Source organism: Amblyraja radiata, chromosome 14 (assembly GCF_010909765.2).
Source record: "Amblyraja radiata isolate CabotCenter1 chromosome 14, sAmbRad1.1.pri, whole genome shotgun sequence".
NCBI classification, from domain to species: Eukaryota; Metazoa; Chordata; class Chondrichthyes; order Rajiformes; family Rajidae; genus Amblyraja; species Amblyraja radiata.
In genome coordinates this window covers 22007097-22034334 of record NC_045969.1, presented here as the reverse complement: position 1 = coordinate 22034334, position 27238 = coordinate 22007097, and the positions used below count along the sequence as shown (strand labels likewise).

The 27238-nt window shown below is 39.6% G+C and overlaps 1 protein-coding gene across 2 annotated transcripts in view; it reads left to right on the top strand.

Moving 5' to 3' along the window:
- The window catches only part of LOC116980492 (ribosomal protein S6 kinase alpha-3), a 73355-nt gene that overhangs the window by 8061 nt on the left and 38056 nt on the right, over positions 1 to 27238 (top strand). For both annotated transcript variants that reach the window (XM_033032769.1, XM_033032770.1), the window contains 5 exons: positions 3014 to 3073; positions 11591 to 11710; positions 16899 to 16980; positions 22484 to 22564; positions 25486 to 25565. In XM_033032769.1, coding sequence (XP_032888660.1) covers positions 3014 to 3073; positions 11591 to 11710; positions 16899 to 16980; positions 22484 to 22564; positions 25486 to 25565 — 423 coding nt within the window. The remainder of the gene's footprint in view (positions 1 to 3013; positions 3074 to 11590; positions 11711 to 16898; positions 16981 to 22483; positions 22565 to 25485; positions 25566 to 27238) is intronic.

Here is a 27238-nt window from a genome sequence, read left to right as displayed (position 1 = left end):
GCTGGCTGCTCGTGGGAGATATGATCACACAGATTTTTAATGTCAAAGGTTCTTTCATAGGAGATAGTCAACATCTAGTTAGGGTGATTGGTGTTTCTGCTGCTTTATCAGCCCAAGCATAAATGTATCCAGTATTTGGACGGCTTGGTTGCTTTGAGTTGTAAATTGAGTTGAAAGCTATGTCGAATGAACCTTGTCTAGGGGGTCTTTGATATTAGAGCAAGGAATTGTGGGACCTGGATTTTGTTGATAACTATCAAGCCAGCATTACAGTGAGCAGGATGTGCTAGCGGTCAAAGCAGCCAGAGGATGCACCATGAAATGGCCCTTCACCAGTGGTGTTTAGGGTCTAAGACCAATTGTTATTTTGCTGCCTTTTAAGATGTTTTGGGTCTGAATTGTTCTCTGCATTCAGTCAGGGTAAGATATGATGTTGAATCATTGATCTGAAATTTAACTCTCCTCACAGATGCTGCCAAATCTTCAGAGTATTTCCAGCATTTTGTGGGGGGTTTTCAGATTTCCAGCATCTGCAATTTTACTTCCAGCATAGTATGGCAAGACAAGATCTCATTGAACGTATCTCTTCCATTTGAGTATATGCACAACAGTGGATTTAACATTTTGGTATAGGTGGCTAACAAAATATTATTTTATTTCTGGCCTTCTGAACGCTCTAATTCATAAGATTAGATTCTTTGATTGTAAAGATACTTCATGTATACTGTGACCGTGTGAGTTTGGAGTTTGACAAAGCTGAGTTTGCATCCAAATTGAGGATTGAAATTATTCAGTCTGCTAATTTGTGTTGTGGCATTTCCATAAAAATGGTTTGAAAACTTTACATATTGTAACTTAAAAATGAGAAAACAATGCTTAACGTTTAGATGATTCTTCTCCTGGCTTATGTATAAATAATAATAATAATAATAAATTGAATTTATATAGCGCTTTTCAAGGACTCAAAGTCGCTTTACAAGGCAAGGCATAGAGAAATGCATCAAGTAGGATTCCCTAAACATGCCAACCTTTCCCTTTATCTTACAGGAACATGCTGTCTCTGTACTATTGCTAACTTAATTTTAAAGCCTCGCGCTTGCCAGCCACATCCAAGCCCTTTACAGTATGGGAGACCCAGTCAATATGAAGGAAAGTAAAATCTCCAACTAATGTCACCCTATTATTTTTATAGCTATTTGCAATCTCCTTACACATCTGCTCCTCTCATCCATGTCAATTATTGGGGGCCTATAATACAGTCCCATCAAAGTAACTATTCTCTTCCTATTTTCTACGTTGTACCTATATTGCCTCACTGGATTATCCCCCGAGAATATTCACTGAACACCGTAGTTATGCCCTCCCTGATCACAAGGCAACAACCCCTTCTCTCTTACCTGCATCTCTATCACTCCAGTAGCATCTATTCACTGAAGTCCTGCCCTTCTTGACAATATTATATCCTAGCTATCTATGTAGAAGGGAAATGTGATCAAATGAGTGGTCTTTTGATTTTATAAAGTGTTATGCACTCCCCTATCACGATGCAAGTTCCTTTAGTTACATTAATTGGGTCTAATCACTAAAATATCTGTGAACCATTTGGATATACATTTATTGCAGAAAAATATAAACGGTGTGGTGCCTAACAGTGCATTTATAGCTCTTCTGGATTGATTGTATTTAAAGTTTTTCCACTGATACAAAACATAGAAAATGGGTGCAGGAGTAGGTCATTCTGCCCTTCGAACCAGCACCGCCATTCAATATGATCATGGCTGATCATCCAAAATCAGTACCACGTTCCTACCTTTTCCCCATATCCCTTGATTCCTTTAGCCCTAAGAGCTAAATCTAACTGATGGCTACTGTGAACTAAATTGGTTACAGATCTTGTGCTAATGGAGGTAAATTGAAGCGACAACTTGGGCATTCAAGACAAATTGCATGGACATAGAATTGACATGCAAGGCTTCTAACTTAATTTCCTAATTTATTAAAATGCAGTGTATTTTTATGTTCCAGTATACTTTGCAGCAATTTTGAAATATAATCAATATATTATGACGGGAACATGGGTATCATTTTAACTGAAACAACACATCCATATAAATCTGTTTTGTGTAATAGAATTAACTTGCAAAATAAAGCACCTGATTGCAGTGAATTAACACTTGTCTTGGAAAACGTAATAACTTTGGACCATGCGATCCTATTTTTGAAATAGAAATTGGTCTCAAACTGAAAATCTTGCCGTTTAATGGAGCTACATCTGTAGAATGTAGATATAGTTTTGATTTCATATTATCCTTTATCTAATTATCTGTATTTAATTATTTATTTCGAACAGAATAAAAGAATAAAAAGCAAGTGTGAAACAGCATAAAAACAACAAAACAAGAATATTTATAAAGTGTCATAAACAATATCTATAAATAAATGAAATCGTATGTGTCTGAAAAGGAGCAGGAAGAAGCCAAAGCTTAATTATACATTTGTAAATAAAATATTTAGTCCACTAAGTGAAATTATAATGTCTAATGAATTATCTTCAAATTCCTTCAATGCTTTCTGAGATGCTGTGGTAGAGATTACTCGGATAATTATCTGTGATAAAAGGAGGATTGTCTTCAAATGGAATGTTTTTTTTCATGGTGTTAAAGAAAGTCAATTTGAAAATAACCTAAACATTGAACTTTTAATTTTTTTTAATGAATTGTAACTGCTGTTTTGCATTAGACCCTGGCTTTTTTGGTTACCTGATTAACAAAGTTCTTGGCCTATGACGAAGGAGTAGAATCATCCTTTCTGCTTTATATATTTCACATAATCTAGTAGAAACAAACTGGTGAAGCTCTAGTTATAGGAACTAGGAAATAACAATTTAGAAGTACTCTCAGCCAGCAGTATTTGGAAGATTTAACAGACATGTTAGAAACATATAATTAAAAATATAATTATGTACTTTAAAAAAGATTTGATTACCTGTAACCATTTTCTTTAAATGTTGCAGCAGGATGAGCAACAACTGATAGATGAGCCTATGTCAGAGGATGAAACAGCTCTTCAACCTGTAAGTCTGTGATTTCATATATATGTGTCTGTCTTAAAATCTACTCGCTATCATATTACAAGCAAAGTTTATAGAAAGTGCCAATTGTTCAGTGAATTTCAGAATAAATTTTATAATGAATGTGTAAAACTGTAGTTGAATTGGTAAATCTACTGACCCATTGAATAATCATGATGCAGGCAAGATGGGTTCCTGTTTCCTTGGGGTTGCTGATCTCAACATAGTCTCATATCTCAACTTTGCCAGTTTTATTACTGTAAACATTCCAAATCCTGAGAAGGGCAATGTTCTTGATTCACACTGCTATCTTTATAACCAATGAAAGGAATGTAGTTGTGAATCATCTGGTGAGCATTTGAGTGGTTTGATTGTGAGACTCCAAATGGATTAGAAAGCTTGTTATTAATGTTATGTCTGGTATGTAGTTTTAAAATAGTTCCAGAGGAGAATAGGACTGGCCGCAAATTAAGATCCTAAATTTGGCAGGGCTGATTTTGGTTATTTCCTGATTCCCTCATCTGCATTTTTGTCTACTGAGGCTGCTTTTGACCTCATCCTTTTGACACTTTCATTTTCTAGATTGGTGATTTTGAGAGTTTTGGTAACTAAAGGTGCTGAACACTGATGCCTGGATACTTTTGTTCATTTAAATAAATGAATAAAAAAAGTGGACCATCAAGTTTAACACTTGAGACATTTGAATTGTTGACATGGATGATCTTCACTGTCCAATGAAAGACAATTTTACTTTCAGTCATAATTTTCTGTGATTATACTGGTGAATTCTTAAACGTGCATCACCGATGTTTTTTGTAAACAATGACTTTTCCATAAATGAGATATTAAAGTATCTTGCAGTAACTGATGACTTGTATTGAATGATCATTTTGTTATGACTCGGTCCCTTGCCTAAGATGTTTATGATGGAATCTGTTATCTACAGTGCATTCAGAAAGTATTCAGACTCCTTCACTTTTTCCACATTTTGTTACGTTACAGCCTTATTTAAAAATGAATTAAATTCTTTTTTTTAATCATCAATTTACACACAATACCCCAGAATGAAGAAGCGAAAACAGGTGTTTGGAAATTTTTGCAAAGTAATTAAAAATAAATAACTGAAATATCACATTTACATAAGTATTCAGACCCTTTACTCAGTACTTTATTGAGGCATCTTTGGCAGCAATTACAGCCTCAACTCGTTTTGGGTATGACACTACAAGCTTGGCACACCTGTATTTGGGTAATTTATGCACATGAATTGCATCATTCTTTGGCTCTCATCAATAGTTCCATTATACCTCTACACCTCTTTCAGCAATCTACCTGAAACCAGATGTCTTTCAGATTCTCATGATTATTTTCATTCAGGCTCTTCAGTAAGTTCCATGTCCACTTACCGATTAGCTCATCAGTTTTGAAGGGATTTTTTTCTGGAGAAGATTCCAATCCTCCCCTTTGGATGCTGTTGGGGGTTGATCACTGATACCACTAGAGAATGGAAGGTAGCAACATTAGCCATTTAGTTATATACGCTGGTCTGCATCAATGGGATATATGACTGTCTACAGTCGCCGCCGACACGAAACGTCACGTTCCTTTTCTCCAGAGATGCTGCGTGACCTGCTGAGTTACTCCAGTTTTTGGTGTCTATTTTTGGTATAAACCAGTATCTGCAGTGTCAAGCCGGGTAAAATGACTCTGCATTTAGGTTGCCCGGCAGCACTTTGGGTGGTCAATGGCACCCGGGCAACCGCTAATTTCGAGCCCTGCATGTACCTACCTAACTGTTTCTTAAACGATGGGATAGTCCCAGCCTCAACTACCTCCTCTGGCAGCTTGTTCCATACACCCACCAAAAGACTGTGCATCTACCCGATTTATTCCTCTCATGATTATGTGTATCTCTAAGATCTCCACTCATTCTCCTGTGCTCCATGGAATAGAAACCCAGCCTACACAACCTCTCTCAAGAGCTCACACCCTCTAGTCCTGGCAACATCCTTGTAAATCTTTTCTGAACCCTTTCAAGCTTGACAATATCTTTCCTATAACATGGTAACCAGAACTGAACATACTATTCTAAATGCGGTCTCACCAATGTCTTCTACAACTGCAACATGACCTCCCAACTTCTATACTCAATACTCCGACTGATGAAGGCCAAAATGCCAAAAGCCTTTTTGACCACCTTGTCTACCTGCGACTCGACCTTCAAGGAACCTTGCACCTCTACTCCTATACCCCTCTGCCCAGAGGCCTACCATTTATTGTGTAGGTCCTGCCCTTGTTTGATGTCCCAAAATGCAACACCTCACACTTCTTTGTATTAAATTCCATCAACCATTCCTCCGCCCACCTGGCCAATCAATCCAGATCCTGCTGCAATCTTTCACAACCATCTTCACAGTCTGCAAAACCACTCACTTTGTATCATCAGCAAACTTGGTAATCTTGCCCTGTATGTTCTCATCCAAATCATTGATGTAGAGGACAAACAGTAACTGGCCCAACACCAAACTCTGAGGCACACCACTAGTCACAGACCTCCACTCTGAGATGCAACCTTCCACCATCACCCTCTGCTTCCTTCCATGGAGCTAATTTGCTATCCATTCAGCTACCTCTCCTTGGATCCTATGTGATCTAACCTTCAGAGCAGCCTACCATGCAGAATATTTTTGAATGTCTCACTGAAATCCATGTACACAACATCTACAGCTCTGCCCCCATCAATCTTTTTGGTCATGTCTTCAAAAAAAACAAATAAGATTTGCGAGACATGACCTCCCATGTACAAAACCATGCTGACTATCCCTAATCAGCCCTTGCCATTCCAAATGCCAACTACAGATGTTCAGCTCACCGGCCTATAGTTCCCGGCATTTTCCCTGCAGCCCTTCTTGAAAAGAGGCACATCATTTGCCACCCTCCAGTCTTAATCACTTTACGTGAGTTAAGTAATTCCAACCCCCATCTCCTGCGGCTCCAGACTGAGGTGACCACTGTGATTCCTGAGATAAATAATTTAATAATTAGCCTACGGTTGAATAGTTACTGACTTTTTAAAACCACACATTCCTTACTCCTTTGCTCCATTAATAAGATTATTTAATGTTTTTTTTTTTTTAAATCATAGCTGGGGGTGGAGGTCACTACAAATCCTTTTGTACTTTTAATCTTGAAATGAAGAATATTTATACTAAACATTGCAATGTAGACCCACAAAGTCACATGATACAGTCCCTTAAGGAATACAGCTTTAAAACTGAAAAAAAAATCAATGAGATCAATATTGTATAATGCATGTTTCAAGCAGGTGCCCTTTAAATATTTTGAAAGATCTGGTTATAGGTTTGTAGATGACTTGCATTTCTAAACCACTCAGCAATAATAAAAAAAATTGGGTACATTATTAAACAGAAGTTAATACAGATTTACTGTTTCCTTAAAGCTTTAAAGATTGTGCATTAGGTCCTTAGCCAAGGTGGTAAACATCTTGGAGCATTGAGAGCATTTAAGGTTACGATTTGGACAGCTTAAAGGCACAGCCACTAGTCAATGACAAATAATACATTAAAGGGCCTGTCCCACTGTGGCGACCTAATTTGCGAGTTTAAAAGAGTTTGCAGCATGGTCGACACGTGGTCCGAGGAGGTCACTGTAACTGTCCTTCATGCTCGAGGGACGTTCCCGCATAATCACAGCCTCAGTTTGGTCGAGGAAAAATTTTCCCCGAGTAAAAATTAGTCGGCATGGTTCTTTTGAACTCGTAGTGCAGTGGAGTGGGGTAGCTAGGCAGTCGAGGTAGCCGTAGGCAATCTTTGCTGACCGGGCATTTTTATTGGCTCATTGGAGTTTTCAGATCCAAGGAAAACCGACCGGTAATGTTAAATGCCTGCTAAACTTAATTAAAAGTTGTCTGGCTTCTTAAAAGTGTCTCCCCCTTCTCTTCCCCCCCACCGCGCACTCTAAAGGACTTATCGTACACTGTGCCAGCCGTCTTTTACCTTCCTGTTCATCGCGGTGTGAATTTCAGACAGTGCTCCCCCGCCTTCCCTGGCCCCCGCCTTTGCTGTGTGTGTGTGTGTGGGAGAACTGCCTTTTATTTGTAAAGCATAATTGCTCTCATTCATCTTGACGGCAAACAAAATCTTCATGTAACGATTTATGCAACGAAAATTAGTATCCATCTTTTGTATTTGCAGTGACTTACAAAGAAAAATGAGTATCCATCTTTTGTATTTGGTTAAGATCATGGGGCAAGAGCTTAATTGAAAGATGTATTCCACATATATTTTTAAAATTGGATAATGTTTGAAGTGGAGAATTATTTCCCGAGAGTTTAGAGGTCAAAAGACTAGAGGTCAAAATTCTTCATTTGTGTCGGACTAGCGAGGGTTGTTTGCGTAGTGTGATTTTTCAATGTTATTAGATATTGATCAAAAATGTGTGGCAGCAGGAAGTTAAGATATGGACAGGAAATGTGTGAAAATCTTCATGAGATGTACATCTGTGAACCTACTGCATTCTCAATTGCATGCAAATTTGTAAATGTAAAACCTGTTGTCAGCCTGTATTGCTTCTGAATGGTGCTTGGCAACTGTTGAATATCTCATGGGGCCGAATTTGCTCGATTGAATGTCCTGTCTTGATAATTGAAAAGGCTATGTAATAGCAAATTCAACCCTGGTTTAAAGTTGTTGCTTCCCATGTGGTTGATCTGCTTAAAGTAACAAATGAATAATAACGTGCAAAATCATACATGGTGACTGGCTATTCACTTTCCTGGTTAATTTGATCGATGATGGATTTGTTCCATCTGTAACAGGATCAGAGTAGACTTATTTTGATTGGTTTTATTGATAGAATGTGGACAGCCACACTTATTACCCATTCCTTGAACTGTGGCTTGCTCGGATAGTTCAAACTCCACACAGACACAAGAAATCAGAATTGAACTCTGAATGGCTGGATTTGTGCAACAGTAACTCCCAGCTAAGCTACCTGGCATCAACTTGCGATATCTTAAAGTATGCTTCAATCTTTTACTTTAGTTGAAGTTTGAACAAAATAATCTTGATATCCTAGTCAGACAGTGAGAAGTTGGAAAATTCTTCTTTACTTTACGTGGGGGGAATCCCCCTCTAAAACAGAAACTGGTGGTTTACTAATTTTAAATTTGAGATCATTAGATCAAATCAAAATAAGGGGTATGAACCCAAACTAGGTTGAAAAGACCGAAGAGCCATGATGTGAGAGTCTCAATGCTGATTGTACACTTGCGTTCCAATGAATGACACTCCGGAAAGGTTGATTTGTATTAAATAATCAAATGCTTTAAGTATTTGTAAATATAGAAACATAGAAGATAGGTGCAGGAGTAAGCCATTCGGCCCTTCGAGCCATTCAATACGATCATGGCTGATCGTATCCAAAATCAGTACCCCGTTCCTGCAGTTTTTCCATATCCCTTGATTCCTTTAGCCCAAAGAGCTAAATCTAATTCTTGAAAACATCCAGTGAATTGGCCTCCACTGCCTTCTGTGACAGAGAATTCCACAGATTCACAACTCTCTGGGTGAAAACGTTTTTCCTCATCTCAGTCCTAAATAGCCTACTACTTAACAACTTAAACTGTGTGTCCCTGGTTCTGGACTCTCCCAACATCGGGAACATTTTTCCTGCATCTAGCCTGTCCAAATCTTTAAGAATGTTATATGTTTCTATAAGGTCCCCTCATCCTTCTAAATTCCAGTGAATACAAGCCCAGTCGACCCATTCTTTCAACATATGTCAGTCCTGATTTAGTGAGATTTAGTTTATTTTTATGGAGCAGATAAGGTCCATAGACAATCGCATTAAGGTGAGGCAGACAAAATCTGTGACAGACCCCACACTTTGTGCATTTGTATTCTGCAGTCGTTTAAAATTACTGTTAAATTTACATGTAGTTGGTCCAAGGCCAGGTGGTTATTATCTTGACTAGGCTAAAACCATAAAGGACTATTGCTTGAGGTGCATCAGGCAGATAGCAGTGACCGAGACAAAGGTCTGAGTAAGGGCATTCGTGACATGTGGGTTTCAGGAAGACTCGCATTCTATTTCGGTGATGATGTTGTTGTAAGACAGACTTGCATGAGCTGACATAGACCTAATTCTGTTTTGCCAGTTGGTGTGTGTGACTTGGAGCCCCAAGGCTTCAGGTTGCTCAGCGTGGCCTTTTTATGTCCGTGATAAAAAAAGCTTGACAGAACTTTAGTACACGTTGAGTACTTCACTGAGAATCTTGGATGACTCCTTTGCGTACACCCGTCAGAAAAGACAGGTGGTGTCTGCCCATGCGATCTAACTGTTCTGTGTTTGCAGGCCTGGGCGAGTCAACATTCTGCTGAAAGGATGTTCCATGAAGGGACACATTTCTTGGGCCTTGGTTTCAAGCCACTCAACGGGTTGAACTCTGCTCCTGAAATTTAATTTATTATACATTATTTATATTTGTTGTTTAGTGAATTACAACTGCTTTAAATGCTGTCACATCTTTACATTGAAATAACTATCTATTCCATGGATTCATAATCCAGGAGGTAAAAAACTTCCTCGATTTTAATTGCTAAACTCTACACTGAGACTGCACACCGCCAACAGGTTCTAGCTTACTCCACCAAAGGGAATTTCCTGTCAGCATATTTCCAGCCAAGCCCCCTCAGGATTTTGTTTTAAAAGAATATTACCATATTATCGATAATATAATTGTCTGAACTTTGGAAAAGCTGTAATGCAGTGGGATATTCTTAGTCATTGATTAGGGCTTCAGAATTATGTATCAAGATTAGCTGTGAGTTGTTTAATATCTGACCAAACCGTCCAATTAGAAATGCAGCAGGAATATGTGCCATTCCACCTTGCCATTGGTTTCTTTACATTTCATCCTCATTGATATTTATTAATGTTTGGCAAATAATTAAAAGGTGAATCAGATAATTTGACTACTTCGAACCATTTGTGGGCTGGATGAATGTGGTTCTCAACTTGGCAGACTAGGTTAATAGTTCTCATAAATTGCAAGCTTGCAAAGATGAAGATAACCATAAATCTTGCTATATGCTATCAATGGATAGATATTAGCCCGTTGGATTATAGTTGATCCACAGTCTTGCTACCATTGCGGGGGAAGTGCATGGCTTTTAGAAGGTGGTAAGCAGATGAGGAATGAACAACAAATTGCACGTGATACTCTTCCTATCATTTAACATTGGGAAGACTGAGGTTCAGTGTTTTTGAAAAGCTTTACATTTTTTGAGCACTTTCAGAAAATACATTGATCTTTCGCAATAGATTGGTTGTTTTTTTTAAACACGTAAAGTTTTGAGCTTTCTTAATCTGGCATCACAGATTTAAAAAGATTGGAAAGTGCTTACTAATTTGAAAATTTAAACTCGCTGCACCAACACAGAAGCAAGTTGTAATGGTCCAAAATTTCCAGTGTTATTTGTCCTATGTAAATTGCTTAAACCGGACTGTTTAAAGATGTATTTTCATTCTTCATTCCAACAAGCTTGTACTCTCCTAGCATTAATGCTTTTAATTGAAAGGAAAATTTGCAAACATCAACTGTGAATAGACATTACAGTCAAAATCCCCAAATGGAATTGCCATCCCTAATTATTCCTTTGGTTGAAGCATCATCCCTTTGGGCAAATCTTATCCTGAGCTGGCACTTCCAATAGTGTACAATTTTAATTTATTAAAATTTGCAGATTGTAGACATGATTGGAAGTGGCAGCATTTATTGTCCAAGGAGATGGCTTGGAGTTAACTGCATTAATGGGTTGGGACAATTCAATATGATTCGAGTCAACCTGGTGTCATGTAAAACTAAACTGGATACAAATGGTGGATTTCTCTAATTACGTCCCAATAAGACACAATTAGGTATCAGGATTCTACAACAACTGGTATCTGCATTTCATGGGTATTTCCTACAGGGGAATAAATATGATTCAAACTTCAAAAGTTGAAATTAACCTTAAATTCTTGTCTTGGGAAGAAATTTGCTGATGCCGTATTTGTCTGTTAGATTATTTACATTTATGTAATTACAATTTATGTGCAATTTGAGGAGTATTCTTTAAGAAAAAAGGTCCTTGGATATTATATTTACAAGCTGTCTCCAGGTAGTGAACAGGGTTCCATTTTTACTGGTAGCCATAAGTCGATTTTAGCCCATGTCGGAAAATGCACAAAAACCACGAGATATGGTAACCATACCTCCACAATATTGTAATGAATCGCTTCAAAGTCACATGATAAACAAAACAACAATTACTGGAAGTGAGAGTGGGGACATTAGTGGGAAGAAACGTATTACATATGTGAACTATTGAATTTAATAATATGGTAGTCGTTTGTATGTAAGGGTATCCGTAAATCAGGTATTTGCAATCTGGGGATGGGATGTACTTGCTGTATACATTAGGGATGCAGTTGAATGTTTGTGTTTCTCCTCTCCAGCAAGATGAAGCAAATGAACGGGAGATACCAATTACATGCCTTGTTAAAGAAGGCTGCGAAAAGGCTGACCCAGCACAGTTTGAGATTCTTAAAGTTTTGGGGCAAGGATCCTTTGGAAAGGTATGTTTAAGGAATTGAGATTAATCTGAAAATATTTAATTGGTCAATATCCAGATTTTTTTTTTTTATGTGTATCCCTCTACTTGTTTTTGCTTATTATATATGTAGTTTTCTGTTTGTCTTTTAATATTTAATATAGTAATTTGTATAATGTTTCTCACAGTGAGGGAGAATGCCATTTTGTCCATTAATTTTGGGGAAAATCAGATCACCCAGAGGAACCCATGCAGTCATTGGAAACATTGCTAGTGGTCAGAATTAAATCTGGGTCACTGCAGTTCTGAGGAGGCTGCAAAACCATTTGCTGTTGAGTTAACTCTTAAGCGATTTAAGGGAACATCACTAGGCCTGTTATTAAATCTTTGGTTAGAGTGATACAGTGTGGAAACGGGCCTTTCGACCTATCTTGCCCAAACCTACCAACAATGTCCCAGCTATACTAGTGCCAGTTGCCTGCGCTTGGACCATATCCCTCCAAACCTGTCCTATCCATGTACCTGTCTAACTGTTTCTTAAAAAATGGGATAGTCCCAGCCACATTAGCAAATTTGCAGATGACACAAAGCTGGGTGGCAGTGTGAACTGTGAGGAGGATGCTATGAGAATGCAGGGTGACTTGGACAGGTTGGGTGAGTAGGCAGATGCATGGCAGATGCAGATTAATGCGGATAAATGTGAGGTTATCCACTTTGGTAGCAAAAACAGGAAGGCAGATTATTATCTAAATGGTGTCGTTGGGAAAAGGGGAAGTACAACAGGATCTGGGGGGTCCTTGTTCATCAGTCTATGAAAGTAAGCATGTAGGTACAGCGGGCAGTGAAGAAAGTGAATGGCATGTTTACAAGGTTGATTTCCGAGATGGCGGAACTGTCATATGCTGAGAGAATGGAGCGGCTGGGCTTGTATACTCTAGAATTTAGGATGAGAGGGTTCTTATTGAAACATATAAGATTATAAAGGGTATGGACACGCTAGAGATAGGAAACGTGTTTCCGATGTTGGGGGAGTCCAGAACCAGGGGCCACAGTTTAAGAATAAGGGGTAAGCCATTTAGAACGGAGATGAGGAAACACTTTTTCACAGAGTTGTGAGTCTGTGGAATTCTCTTCCTTGGAGGGCGGTGGAGACCGGTTCTCTGGATACTTTCAAGAGAGAGCTAGATGGGGCTCTTAAAGATAGCGGAGTCAGGGGATATGGGGAGAAGGCAGGAACAGGGTACTGGATGGGGATGATCATCCATGATCACATTGAATGGTGGTGGTGGCTCGAAGGGCCGAATTGTTAAACTAAGTTCTTTTGACAGTCCAATTCAAGAAAACTTGATTCAAACCATTGCTGCTAAAATCAATTCTTTATTCTGACAGCGCTGGATAATTCTTTAAACCTTCCAACACAGAGGTAGAAACTCTGGGGCAGGTCCCGTAACACATTATATAGGTATGAGACAATTATGATACAGAAGGAGTGGCAAACTATTAACCAATCATTATGTTTTACCATACATTTAGCTTATTTGCATTAACCATTCAACTAAATAATTTCCATTGATTGACAACACGTATAGTCACATGATTTTTCTTGCCTCTTTACAACCTTTTTTCCCCTCTGTGGTTTTCTTTAACCTCTTTGCTCAAAGTCATTTTATTTCAATGAAGTAAAACCACAGAAATATAAAACTAATTCTCAGAGACCACCTCTCAGAATATAAAATACACATCATACAGCAATCGCACAATACATACACACAAAACATATATTTTCACTTTTGGAAAAGAAAGTTATTTCTAAAACCTCAGATTTAAACAAAGTCTAATATTCACAATCTTAATTAAAACACAATACACATCACAAATAATTTCCCTACTTCATAGTTAAAATACAGTTATGTGGATTAAATATGAGTTTTGCCCCATTCTTACAAAGTGGTAAGGACTTAAGTTATTTCTACAATCCCCAACCACACAAAGGCCACTAATTGTCACACTTGATTAATTATAATTGCTTCTTCCCAAGCTCGGGTCTAGTTTCATTCTGAATTACAACCTGCCCCTTCTATCTCTGGACGAAAGGAATGTAAGGCCTAATTCTCACTAATAGCATTTCACACAGCAAATGGAAGATTATCAAAACAGTTACTTTCTCAGTTTTCTATAAACATAAGAAACCACCCTTATACAAAGGTCACACAACCATCACCTATGCCTTATCTCAACATAAATACATTAAAACTGCACAAACCAGATCACAGACTATTATCTAACCTTTGTGCCCACGACCCAATATAGACAACCATAAATCCCTTTTATTGCACAACCGAGCTCAAAGATATGCCATAAAGAAAGGACACATGATGCTCATGTCCTGAGAAGAAACCCATCAATAACCTATACTCTAAACACCAAACTAAACCAAATACAACTTCTGACAGCGTTATAGCTGCTTCAAAGCAAACAAAGCCATTCCTATTCACATCCAACATCTCCATGTTATGATAAGCCATCTGTTCTGCTGTGTGTGTGTGTTCTTTATTTCTTTGTGGGGCCATGTATTTCTAAAAACCTCAGCTCCAAGTCCTTCTCTTGCAACTTAACAGTTCCTCACACAAAATTTATCATCTGATCAATTCTATTGTATAATATTTCCTCAGAATGGCCTACTCCTGCACCTATTGTCTGTTATCAACTACCTCTTCTGGCAGCTTGTTCCATACACCTACCACCCTTTGTGTGGAAAAAGTCACCCCTCGGATTCCTATTCAATCTTTTCCCTTTCACCCTGAACCTATGTCCTCTAGTCTAATCCTCGATCCCCCTATTCTGGGCAAGAGACTCTGTGCATTTACCTGATCTATGCCTCTCATGATTTTGTACACCTCTATAAGATCATCCCTCATCCTCCTGCACTCCGTGGAATAGAGACCCCGCCTACTCAACCTCTCCCTATAGCTCACATCCTCTAGTCCTGGCAACATCCTTGTAAATCTTTTCTGAGCCGTTTCAAGCTTTTTTCTAATATGGTGCCCAGAACTGAACGCAATATTTGAAATGCGGACTCACCCATGTCTTATTCAACTGCAACATGACATCCCAACTTCTATATTCAATACTCTGACTGATGAAGGCCAAAGTACCAAATACCTTTTTGACCACCTTATCATTGTCTGCAAAACCATATAAAATAAGCTAACCCTTTGTGGGGCATTAAGATAATCGTTGAAGGGCTCTGCAGGTCAAGTAGGATATGTGCAGGCAAAGGGATGGTCAACGTGTCTGGTTATTTTGCTTAATCAGATCAGCGTATAGAGGGAAAAGAGCCAGTGTGTATAAGTGAGAGGGTGGGATGAGGCAAAGGCTGGACCAGTTGAGGGGATAGGGTGATGGGCAAATGAACCCAAGTAGGGGAGGGGAAAGGGTAGAGAGAGATGCTGATACATTGGTACCAGAGAAGGATAGGAATGGGTAGATGGAAGTAGATCTGGGAGGGGATTGTAAAGGTAAATCAAGGGAGAGAAACCACAGGTAGATTGGGCTATATCCATGTGGAATGAGGTACTGTTCTAATTTGTGTTTGGCTTTACTGTGGAGTGGAAAGGCAGAAGATAGGTCTGTGTGAGAATGGGAAAGCAAGTTGAAATGACCTTTGTCTACATCTTGTATCCTTATCTGCAGAAAAAGCAAGAGATTTTTAACATTTTTTTAGAACTGGATTGCAACTACAATTGGAAAAGAATGGGGGATGAATTGTGTAGGAAAGAACTGCAGATGCTGGGTTAAATCAAAGGTAGACACAAAATGCTGGAGTAACTCAGCGGGACAGGCAGCATCTCTGGATAGAAGGAATGGGTAACGTTTCAGGTCGAGACGCTTCAGACTGAACATGGAACTTGAAAATGGAGGATGAATTCGTACATTATGAAAACAAGGAATAAGACTCTTTGATCTTGGTCTTAATAAATCAGTCTAAACCCCACCGGGTAGAACATTCTAAAGAATCACAACTTTCTGAATGAAGAAATTTCTTGTGCAGTCCAAAATACCTGACAACTTATCATTAGATTGTTGATTGAAAATGGCATATCTCACTAAAATAGCTTTGAATCGTTAAAGCTTTAAACAATGCCAGAAAGACAAGCCAGCACACTCAAATTATCTATTTTTTCTTAATGTAGTTGCGTTATCATAGATTAGGTTGTAAATGATGCTACTAATTTCTGTAATACGATAACTTCAGTGCAATTTATATATTTTTCCTAATGCTTATTGATCTTATCCAGTGTGAAGTTTATTCTACATGATTGTCACGAGATATTTCTAAAATTTTGAACCTTGTGATTTTTTTTCCTGTTGTGCAATAAATACAGCTCTGCTTATTAAAAAACCCCACAATATCTGACATATTGCAGAAAAGTTTGAATATTTTTCAAGTAACCTAGTCCACTTTGCAGAACGAGTCCCATTGGGCTACCTGAATATGTTGAGTGTTGTTGGAGTTACACTCATTCAGATAAGTAAAGCATGTATCATCATACTCCTGTCGAAGTGGGATGAATAATTAAGTTGCAGGCAACAGAAAGGTTAAGGTGCCTCATAGATATCACTTTATTGCAAACAGCATGTATGTTTTTTTACTTCTTCCGGGAGGTCACGCCCAACCCAACTGCTGGGCATATTCCCTTGCTCTGCACTTTGCAGTTCCAACACTCTTTTTATATTTCCTCTTCAATTAGTCCATTCACTCATTGACCAGAGTTTGTTTATCATTGTTTATAGCTTATCCCTAAGGTCTGACAAAGAGTCTTTGTTAGCCGTTTCTCTTCTCACAGATGCAGCCCAACCTGAGTGTTTCCAATATTTCCTCTTTTTATTTCGGATGTCCAGCATCTGTATCTTTTTGAAAATGTTATATATAGGTTATGCTGTTCATCATTCATTTCTGAATGGGTTTTTCCAACTCCTGGCACCTGCCAATTTCGCTGTGCACTTGAAATGTAGGTCTCAAGTTCTGGAATTCCCTGCCTAAACGCCTCCATCTTTAAGATGACCTAATTTCTGAATACATTTTGGTGTCTCATTGTTGACAATGATTTTGTCAATCTTTATCTAGTTATACCTCTGTCTTTGTTTTCTTTGCCTGTAGTAACGATGTTATATAAATGAGTTGTTAAGTTGTATTTGTTTCCTATAATTAGGTGTTTTTGGTTAGAAAGACCGAAGGGAGTGATGCTGAGCATCTGTATGCTATGAAGGTACTTAAAAAGGCAACATTAAAAGGTGAATATTTCTTTTTTTTTAAGATGATTTTACCAAGAACTTGTTATTCATTGTGAAGGGCCTGTCTCACTTATGCTATTATTCAGGCAACTAGGCTGTCGCCGCGGTGTCGCCTGTATGGTCGTGAGTAGTCTCCTCAGTCGCCCAAAGAATTGTAGCATCTTTCTGGTCGCCGCTGGATTTTCAACATGTTGAAAATTTTTTGGAGATAGTCGGCGACAGTGGGTTTGACGCCAATGAGTGTAGCTCGACTTCTCCTGACGTAGGTGCTGTCGTAGTTGTCGCCAGGTTAACGTAGGTTGTCGCCGGTGCTGACTTATTTTGGTTGTTAAAGTAATGATTCTATTTCAAATTTTATGTCAAAGGGGGAAGGGTCCAGTCGCCTGCTACGACTGTGAAAGTCGCTTAAAAATACCCTAAGTGGGACAGGCCCTTTAATCTTATTGTGTAGCAGCACTCTGTTCACATATCTTAACTGAATATTCTGATGTGATGACTCCCTCGCCCTACTCTGAATAAATGATTGCATAGGTTTTCCAATGGAGCTGAAGAATGCTAATGGGGCTTTCTCACGGGGCGACTTGACGCAAGAGGTAACCAGAGTTGAACATCGTGGGAACCTCCTACGATAACCATACGGCATTCGTGGACCACCGTGGCGCTAACGGCAGGTACTCGTGTAACTTGTTGACTCGGGAGAAAATTCAAGCAAGCTTGAATTTCTCCAAGAGTGACTTGTACACTTGTGGTTGAACATTGAAACATTATATGGACGTAGTGGCCAGTGCGATATCCGTAATAACTCCTGCCGTGGGAACTCCTGCGAACGGTGAACCCGGAAGCTGAACAGAGGGGACAGAAGGTTAGTAAAAAAGGTGGTCTCAATATCGCCAATGGAACATGTGTCCATCGAGGACGTCCCACCTCATTGTCATTGTTGGAGAATCTTTTTCACTGGAACACTTGCAGAGATGGCTCCCAGAAAAGCTCAAAGAAAGGTGGTAAAGCATGTCAGAAAGGTTTTTGCCATGCAGGAGAATGAGGAGGAGACACAGCAAGAGAGACAGGTGGAGAGGCAACAGGAGATGCCACAGATAACACTGCCTGTGGGCTCCTTGGAGCAGGGAGAGGGTGAGCAAGGTGGATTTCAGATTGCCTCCCCAGTAGCCGTTGTAGGAATAGCCTCAACAGACGCGTATATAAAGGGAAGATGGCAGAAGGTAAGGCCATATAACTTCACCAGGGAACAAGAGGGGGAACTTGTAGAATGGTACCAATTCAACGAAATTCAACGAGATTTAACGGGAAAGCTCGGGAGACGGACAAGTCACTCGCACAAATAACAGAAATGCCGAGTACCCGTGGGAACTCTTTATCTACCCCCCGTTCTATCGTGTGATATCGTGCTAGACCACGACCACTTCACTCTGGTTACATCTTGCGTCAAGTCGCCCCGTGAGAAAGCCCCATAACAAGTGAGTGAAATTACGTGTTTAAAATCTCAAAAAATGTGACTAGTCTCAATATATTTTAAGTTGGTTACAAGTTACCAATTTACATCTTGATTTTTGGTGAAATATGCACAGAAGCACCCAGCTGTCCAGAGGGTACATACAAAACGAAACATTTTGCAGCATCTCGCCAAGATTGTTTTCGGTGCAGGGTTTTTTGATTAAAAATACTAGCGTATAGAACTGGCTTTGGATCCACCAAGAGGTAAAAAGAGATATGAAAATGTTCTTCTCATTTTTTAAATTATTGGCTTAGCAATACAGTGACAAGCTGTTGCTGTGTGCATTGTCAGGATTGTTGCTGTGGAGGGGAAGAAAGAATGAATTAACCAAGAAACAAAACAACGTGAAAACATTAATGAAGGGATAAAGATCACGAAAAATAGTAGAATAATGATAAAATAGTAGAATGGCCAAGGATACGTTGATGGCATTGTCAGGTAGTACTGCAATGCAAAGGCATTTCAAGGTTGAGTAGCTAGGGGAGTAATTTTGATACAAATAAGCACATCCAAAGCCAATATTCTCAGACACAGGAAATAAATGTTTAGATAAAACGAGAAACAGGAAACTTGTGATATGCATTGGGGACAAAACACTGTTGGTAACTAGAAATACATTGGCAAATGTTAGAGGTTAGCTGGGATAAAAACAATAAGAGGACCCAAATGAAAGTCTTCATTTTGAGACAGCGAGTATTGCGCGTAATGCTTTGTGTTTTTTCGTAAAGTTGTATATAGCATGAAGGTTACACCAAAAGATGAAAGTTGGCCGCTTGATAATATTTGGAGATGTACAGTAAAGTCCTGATTATCCAGCATCCATGGGGAATGAATAAACCTCTAAATTGCTCAACTGTGTGTCAACTCTACCCATTTAAGTAGCAATGCTTGCCCTGTATGCCATGTATAGCATTTTCAATGCTTTTATCGCCGAGTTTGGGAAGTACTCTTAAGCTTTGCAATTTAATGTAATTGTTGAGAGACCAATATTCATAACATTGATTTTCACCATTTTTTAGTTTTTATTTCCAGTTGATGTTAGAACATTTCCAATTCATATCTTTGATAGTGTTCTTATCAGACAAAGTGAATAGATGGGATAAATTCAGTGTGATTTATGAATTACCGACATCCACTATAAACCCACTGACTCCCATGGCTATCTGGACTACACTTCTTCCCACCCTGCTTCCTGCAAGGACTCCATCCCCTACTCCCAATTCCTCCGTCTACGCCGCATCTGCTCCACGGATGAGGCGTTCCACACCAGGACATCTGAAATGTCCTCATTATTCAGGGAACGGCGGTTCCCCTGCTCCACCATAGATGAGGCTCGCACCAGGGTCTCTTCCATACCCCGCATCACTGCTCTCTCTCCCCATCCCCCCCACTCGCAACAAGGGCAGAGTCCCCCTAGTCCTCACCTTTCACCCCACCAGCCGTCACATACAAAAAGTAATCCTCCGTCAGTTTCGCCACCTCCAACGTGACCCCACCACTCGCCACATCTTCCCATCTCCCCCCATATCTGCCTTCCGCAAAGACCGCTCCCTCCATAACTCCCTTGTCAATTCTTCCCTTCCCTCTCTTACCACCCCCTCCCCAGGCACTTTCCCTTGCAACCGCAAGAGATGCAACACTTGTCCCTTTACCTCCCCCCTCGACACCGTTCAAGGACCCAAGCAGTCGTTCCAGGTGCGACAGAGGTTTACCTGCATCTCCTCCAACCTCATCTATTGCATCCGCTGCTCTAGATGTCAGCAGATCTATATCGGTGAGACCAAGCGGAGGTTGGGCGATCGTTTCGCCGAACACCTCCGCTCGGTCCGCAATAACCAAGCTGACCTCCCGGTGGCTCAGCACTTCAACTCCCCCTCCCACTCCGTCTCCGACCTCTCTGTCCTGGGTCTCCTCCATGGCCACAGCGAGCAGCACCGGAAATTGGAGGAACAGCACCTCATATTCCGCTTGGGGAGTCTGCATCCTGGGGGCATGAACATCGAATTCTCCCAATTTTGTTAGTCCTTGCTATCTCCTCCCCTTCCTCAGTCCCTCTGCTGTCTCCTCCCATCCCCCAGCCTTCGGGCTCCTCCTCCTTTTTCCTTTCTTGTCCCCGACCCCCCCACCCCCGATCAGTCTGAAGAAGGGTTTCGGCCCGAAACGTTGCCTATTTCCTTCACTCCATAGATGCTGCTGCACCCGCTGAGTTTCTCCAGCTTTTTTGTGTACCTGCTATATCACTCACAGGACTAAGGGCATGCTGTGTTGTAGGTTGATAAGAGGCATTGCATGAACAAAATGACATCGGAACCTGGCACACCAAATTCAAATTTCGATTTTTGTTTTAATTTTGTGTAATATTCTTAAGAAATATTTGCTGGTTGTATGAGAATTCAGAAAGCAAAAATAATGGATAGCTTTACTAAATGTTGTGAAAAGATTTTCTCTGGGTAGGATTCAATTAAAAACAAAATTTGCAGGCTGATACGGTCTTCATTTTAGATTCTGGGGTAGTGTCAAAGAGCTGGAGCAGTATCACTATTCAAGAAAGAAAAGGGGTAAAAAATGAAGCGGTAATCCAGCCAACCTCCGGGGCTTGTGATCTTTCATACAGGACAAAGACAGTCGACATGGGGGAATGTCACCACGATCAAGTTTCCCTTCTAGTTCCACACGCCTATATATTGTAGAAATAGTTCTAAATCCAAGAATTTATATCTGAGAGCATTAGTGAAACTACACTACAGTGGATCATCACCAACCTCTTCAGTGAATTTAAGGTGTGAGAATAAATAGGGACCTTGCCAGTTACATAGGTAATATGAGACGGGAACAATTTCATTTAGAAATAAATAAGGAGAACCTATATGTGCTTATTAAAATTAAATAATTTCTGAATATTTTGAGTGAAAGTTTGAGAGAAAAGAATGATACACATAGTAAAGTGGACAGAACATGGAAAGTACAGCACAGGAATGGACCCATTGGCCTAAAATATCCATGCCAAGTTAAACTAATCTCCACCTCCTTACCTAATATTCTTATTTCCCTGCATATCTAGGAGCTTCTTCAACACAGTTATCATATCTACATTCGCCACCATCCCTGGCAGTGTTCCAGGCATCTACCACTGTAAAACACAAAGTTGCCCTGCACCTCCCTTAAATTCTCCCCCCCTCCTCTAATCTTGAGAGGATGCAAATTTTAACCAACTTTGTCATGATCTGGAATTTTAAATCTGAAAAGACAGTTATAAACTGTCCTTAAAGGGGGCATCTAAAGAAAATCTTAAAAGGGAATTTTACAGGGTTGTAAGCAAAATAAACTGGGTGTAACTGACTTTGGATGACTTCCTATGTTGTGAAATTGATATGATATCCATGAATCTATATAAGAATGATAACCTTTAAATGAAAATGCTATACTTTTATTACATTACTCTGCAATCTACTTTTTGATTTTGTATTGCACAATGTTACTTGGCTTTTGCAATTATGCATCTCCATGGGATTTCAATCTGACTATATTTGTGAAGATTTTTCTGAACCTGTGGATTCACAATCTGACAATTCTCCCATATAAATCCTTTTTGATGGACTCATTTAATTATTTTCAAAATAAGTAACGCTCTTGTTATCACGATTCATTTACATTTTGAAAAACCTAATATTGTTAACACATTTACCTGAAATTATCTTAATTTGCTAGGTCTGCTTTTGCAGTAATTGAGCTTAGAAATTAATATTGTGTATTTGCTTTGTAATGGTAAATATTACTAGCATTCAAATGCTGTGCATTTATAAGAATGTAACTCGATCAATCTCTGAAAAGATAGCTTGTATAGTATTTGAGTTTTACACTCTTATATTTTAATTTTGTTTATAGCATTCTGCATTAATTTGGTAGATACATTCTGATACCAATGGCACACTATTTATTACTTTTATCAACTATGCTTATTGAAGAACTTATTTTGCACCTTCATGACAGTAAGAGATCGAGTTCGGACTAAAATGGAACGTGACATTTTGGTTGAAGTGAATCATCCATTCATCGTCAAGTTACACTATGGTGAGTTGGCAAATTTTTTTTCTTTAAATAATCGTAAAGATTCCAATTATTGCAATAACCCTGGTATATATTGGTGAAAGCTCATTAAGTGATAACCTAGTATCATCAGTTACTGTAAATAGTTGCGTTTTTATGTCTTTCAGAAGTAATTTTTGGAAGTTGGGTTGTTTTCCATTTCTATCACTTTAAAAGATGCAAAGTGCTGGAGTACTCTGTCAGGCAACATTTGTGGAGAATGCAAATATGTGATTTTATGGGCCAAGAATCTTCTTCAGGCTTATTGCGTTGGGGTAGAGAAAACTGGAAGAGCAGTGGGGGCCGGACAAACCTTGGCAAGTGATAGGTGCAGACAGGGAAGGGGGCAGAGAATTGGATAAGGGCTGGAGATAAATATGCAAGAAATCTGAGATAGAGATGGGGTAGAAGAGGTGTGAATTGTGAAGCCAGAGGAAAGAATATAGGTGGAAGGCGAGACCAAAGGGAAGTAATGGGTGAAAATCTGTGTGGGGCACAGAAAAGTGAGGGGGTGGAGGGATGTATGTAGTTTATGGTTACCTAATATTGGATAATTCGTTGTTCATTCCATTGGGTTGTAAACCTTCAAAGGTGAATATGAGTTGCTGTTCCTCCAGTTTGAGTGTGACCTAACTGGCAATGTAGGAGGCCCAGTACAGGGAGTTCAGTGTGGGACTGAGAAGGATAATTAAAATAGTTGGCAATCGGGAGATCCAGCAGGCCTTGGCAGACAGTGCACATGTTCGATAACACGATTGTCTGTTCTATGCTTGGTCCCGCCGATATAAAGAAGGCCATATTGGGAACACTGAATGCAGTAGATGAGGTTAGAGTAGGAGCATGTGAACTCCTCTCACCTGGAAAGACTGCTGGAGTCCGGGAGGGATGTTGGAGAGGTACAGGTGTTAAATCTCTCTTGGTTCCAGGGGAAAGTACCTGGGGAGGGGGTTATTGCGTGGCAAGCGATAAGTGTATCAAGTAGTTGCAGAAGGAGCAGTTTCTGTGCAAGGCAGAAAGAGGTGTGGATGGGAACATGTGACTGGTGGTGGGATTACGTTGAAGGTGGTGGGAAAAGTTGGAGAATGATGCCTTGGATGCTGAGCCTTGTGGGGTGTAAAGTAAGAATCAAAGGAACTCTATTCTTGTTCTGTCTGGGGGCAGGGTGAGCAAGAGTAGAACAATGGGACACAGAGGAGATGTGGGAGAAGGATCCTTCTATGACAGAACAGAAGATACAATATTTACTAAAGAAAGAAGACATAGAAAATAGGTGCAGGAGTACACCATTTAGCCCTTCGAGCCAGCATCGCCATTCAATATGATCATGGCTGTCAGTACCCCGTTCCTGTTTTCTCCCCATATTCGTTGATTCCGTTAGCCCTAAGAGCTATACCTAACTTTCTCTTGAAAACATCCAGTGAATTAGCCTCCACTGCCTTCTGTGGCATAGAATTCCACAGATGCACATCTTTCCGGGTGAAAACGTTTTTCCTCATCTCAGTCCTAAATGGCATACCCCTTATTCTTAAACTGTGACCCCTGGTTCTGGACTCTCTCAACACCAGGGACATTTTTCCTGCATCTAGCCTGTCAAATCCCTTAAGAATTTTATATGTTTCTAAAAGATCCCCTCTCGTCCTTCTAAATTCCAGTGAATAATCAGATTGTCCTAGAATGGAAAGCCACAACTTGGGGGCAGAGATGGAGAAATTGAGATAGCGTCTTTGGAAAAACGATGCCAGTGGTAATTCTAGGTGTGATGGGTTCATGTGTATCTCCTCAAACTTCATCAAGTGTATTCGGTTCCCAATGTGGCATCCTTTACATCGGCGAGACCAAGCAAAGACTTGGCGACTGTTTCACTACACACGTGTTTTGCCCACCAAGGCCTGCTGGATATCCTGGTTCTTAACCATTTTAACTCCCCTTCATATTCCCATTCTGACTTGTCCTGGGTCCTCCATTGCCAGAGTGAGGCCACATGCAAACAGCACCGCGTGTTCTGGATGGGTTACAATCTAATGGTATCTAACCTTACAATCTAATGGTATGAACATTGAATACTCCAATTTTGGTAACTAACCTACTTACAATCCCAGCTTCTCCCCGCCTTCTCTGTGCCCCACCTGGGTTCACACCCATTTCTTCCCTCCCCTATCCCCTTCCACCTATATTTCTTCCCTGCCCTATCCCCTTCCACCTATATTTCTTCCTCTGGCTTTGCAAATTGCACCCCTTCCATCCTTATCATACACTTTGTCTTTTCATCGCTGCCATTTATCCAGCCATCTGCCAATCAAAATCCTTCCCCTCGCTTGTATCCACCTATTACTTGCCAAGCTTTGTCCTGCCTCCACTTCTCATCCAGTCTCCTCCCCCCACCACTACCACAATCAGACTGAAGAAGTGTCCCAACCTGAAATGTCATCTATTTGTGTTCTCCAGAGGTGCTGCCTAATCTGCTGAGTTACTCCAGCTGTCTTTTTTTGTAAACCTGCAACTGTAGTTCCTTGTACCTCCTTTATTTTCCTTTGTTGTTTTTATCCTTCAGTACCACATTTCTTACCTGTTTTTATTCCTAATTATTTTTAAATTGAAGCTTGTGGTCCCTTAATCTATTGCAGTAAACATTGTGCAGTCTAAATTTTCTCTGTTGTCCTTCTAATACCGCTGAAAGTCTTTAGGTAGCTATGAATGTAATAAATGTGCTTTCATCACTGGCCACAAAATTCAGGCCTTTGTTTATGATGCCTTCCTGTCACATTTCCTGCTTTATAGTGGTGACTGCACTTGAAAAATATGCTTTGGTTTTGAGATATTTTGAGGTTGTGAATAATGCTTCATAAGTGCAAGTCTTCACTGCTGGTTTTTAACTCTTACTCATAAGAATTAACACATTTTCAAAGCTTTCCAGACTGAAGGGAAGCTCTACCTTCTATTGGATTTTCTCAGGGGAGGTGACTTGTTTACACGGCTGTCCAAGGAGGTAAGACGTTCAGATGTGCAATGCATTTTTATATAAAATAGTAAACAGAGGATTTATTCTGCTTTGAAATATATGTAATGGTTCTACCTTGGCTTCAATAGTACATCAGTTTCCATCCACCACTAGACTTGACACTTCCAGTTCCTCTCATTACTTTACTTGCCACCTTTACTGGATGAGCAGATATTTACATCCCCATAGCAAATATTGGGAACATTGGACATCTTTATTTTATGTTTAGTTTGGAGATACAAGTGGAAACACGGCATTCTGCCCATCAAGTCTACGTCGACCTACAATTACCCCGTACACTACACATGCTAGGCACAATTTACAGGAACCAATTAACCTGCAAACCTATACGTCTTTGGAATGTGGGAGGAAACCGGTGCATCCAGAGAAAATTCACGCAGTCACAGTGAGAACGTGCAAGCTCCATACAGACTGTATATGCGATCAAACACGGCTCTCTGGTGCTTTAAGACAGCAACCCTACACAGGGCTCTCACTTAACTTTTTTTCCCTGTTGTCAGCTGGGCAACCTTGGCAGCTTTTTTGGTTGCCAAATGACAGTTTAGGTGGTTATTTAAGACAGTTTGCATGACGCGATAATGTGCTCGGATGAAGTGCGTAGTTACCAGTCGGAATGATGCTCAATGAAGCATTCACAAACTAAGTAACAAACTAAACATATTCACCAATCAAGACATGATATATACCACAATGACATGCAGCAAAATTATAATACAGTATCTCAACTCTTTTTACACATTGCAATTAATGCAATTTCTATTAGTTCTTTCTACTTCCAAACAAAAATGTAGTTAGATTATTCAACGTATGATCAGCCTGTGTCAATAAATCCTGGACCATGGTAACATATATGCTTAACCATGCACACTACAGATTGATGCAAGCATGTTTTCTGTGAAGGACCGAAAATTACCATGACATGGCCATAGCATGGGTCGTTATTGTTATTGGTACGGAAACACTCGCTTCCCACATAATTTATCCATAACAAAATATACAGGTTACAAGGAAATTTCTAAAGGCATTTTATGATAATAGCTGTTAAAACTGACTATACCCATCTGACTGGTTAAACATTACACTAACTGACTAGAGATGGCCAAAGGACATAACTGCAGCAAATGTTCTTTTGGTAATATGTTTAAAGGTGTCAAACCGGCACATTACCAGACATTCAGATTAGATGTACTTGGTGTGAACAGCAATACCCAGTTTGAACGCAACAGATTTAAAAAAAATAATTGATAAACGCTGTTTCCATCATTCCCACTTCAGAATTAACATCAAGGGGGTAAAAAAAACACGGTTGATATATCCTTTTTTGCGGAGTTTTGTGTTATAATAGAGCGATTGTTTCTCCTTTTTTTTCTTTTCTTTCTAGGGTCTATTTCCTTTCTTTACTTCCTTCTCTAACTTCTTCTCTAAGGGGCTTTTTTTTCCCAACACTTTCCTGCACCTTCACGACTCTTGCTCACTTTCCTTACTTCTTTTATTTCTACCTTTTTTAAAGCTCGAAAAACGAAGTGGTACAACAAATGTAATAAGATATATGTGATGTGTATTACTGTAATTTACTGTACTTCTAATAAAAATAAATAAAATTAAAAAAAAAAGAATTAACATCAAAATTTGAGCTGAAA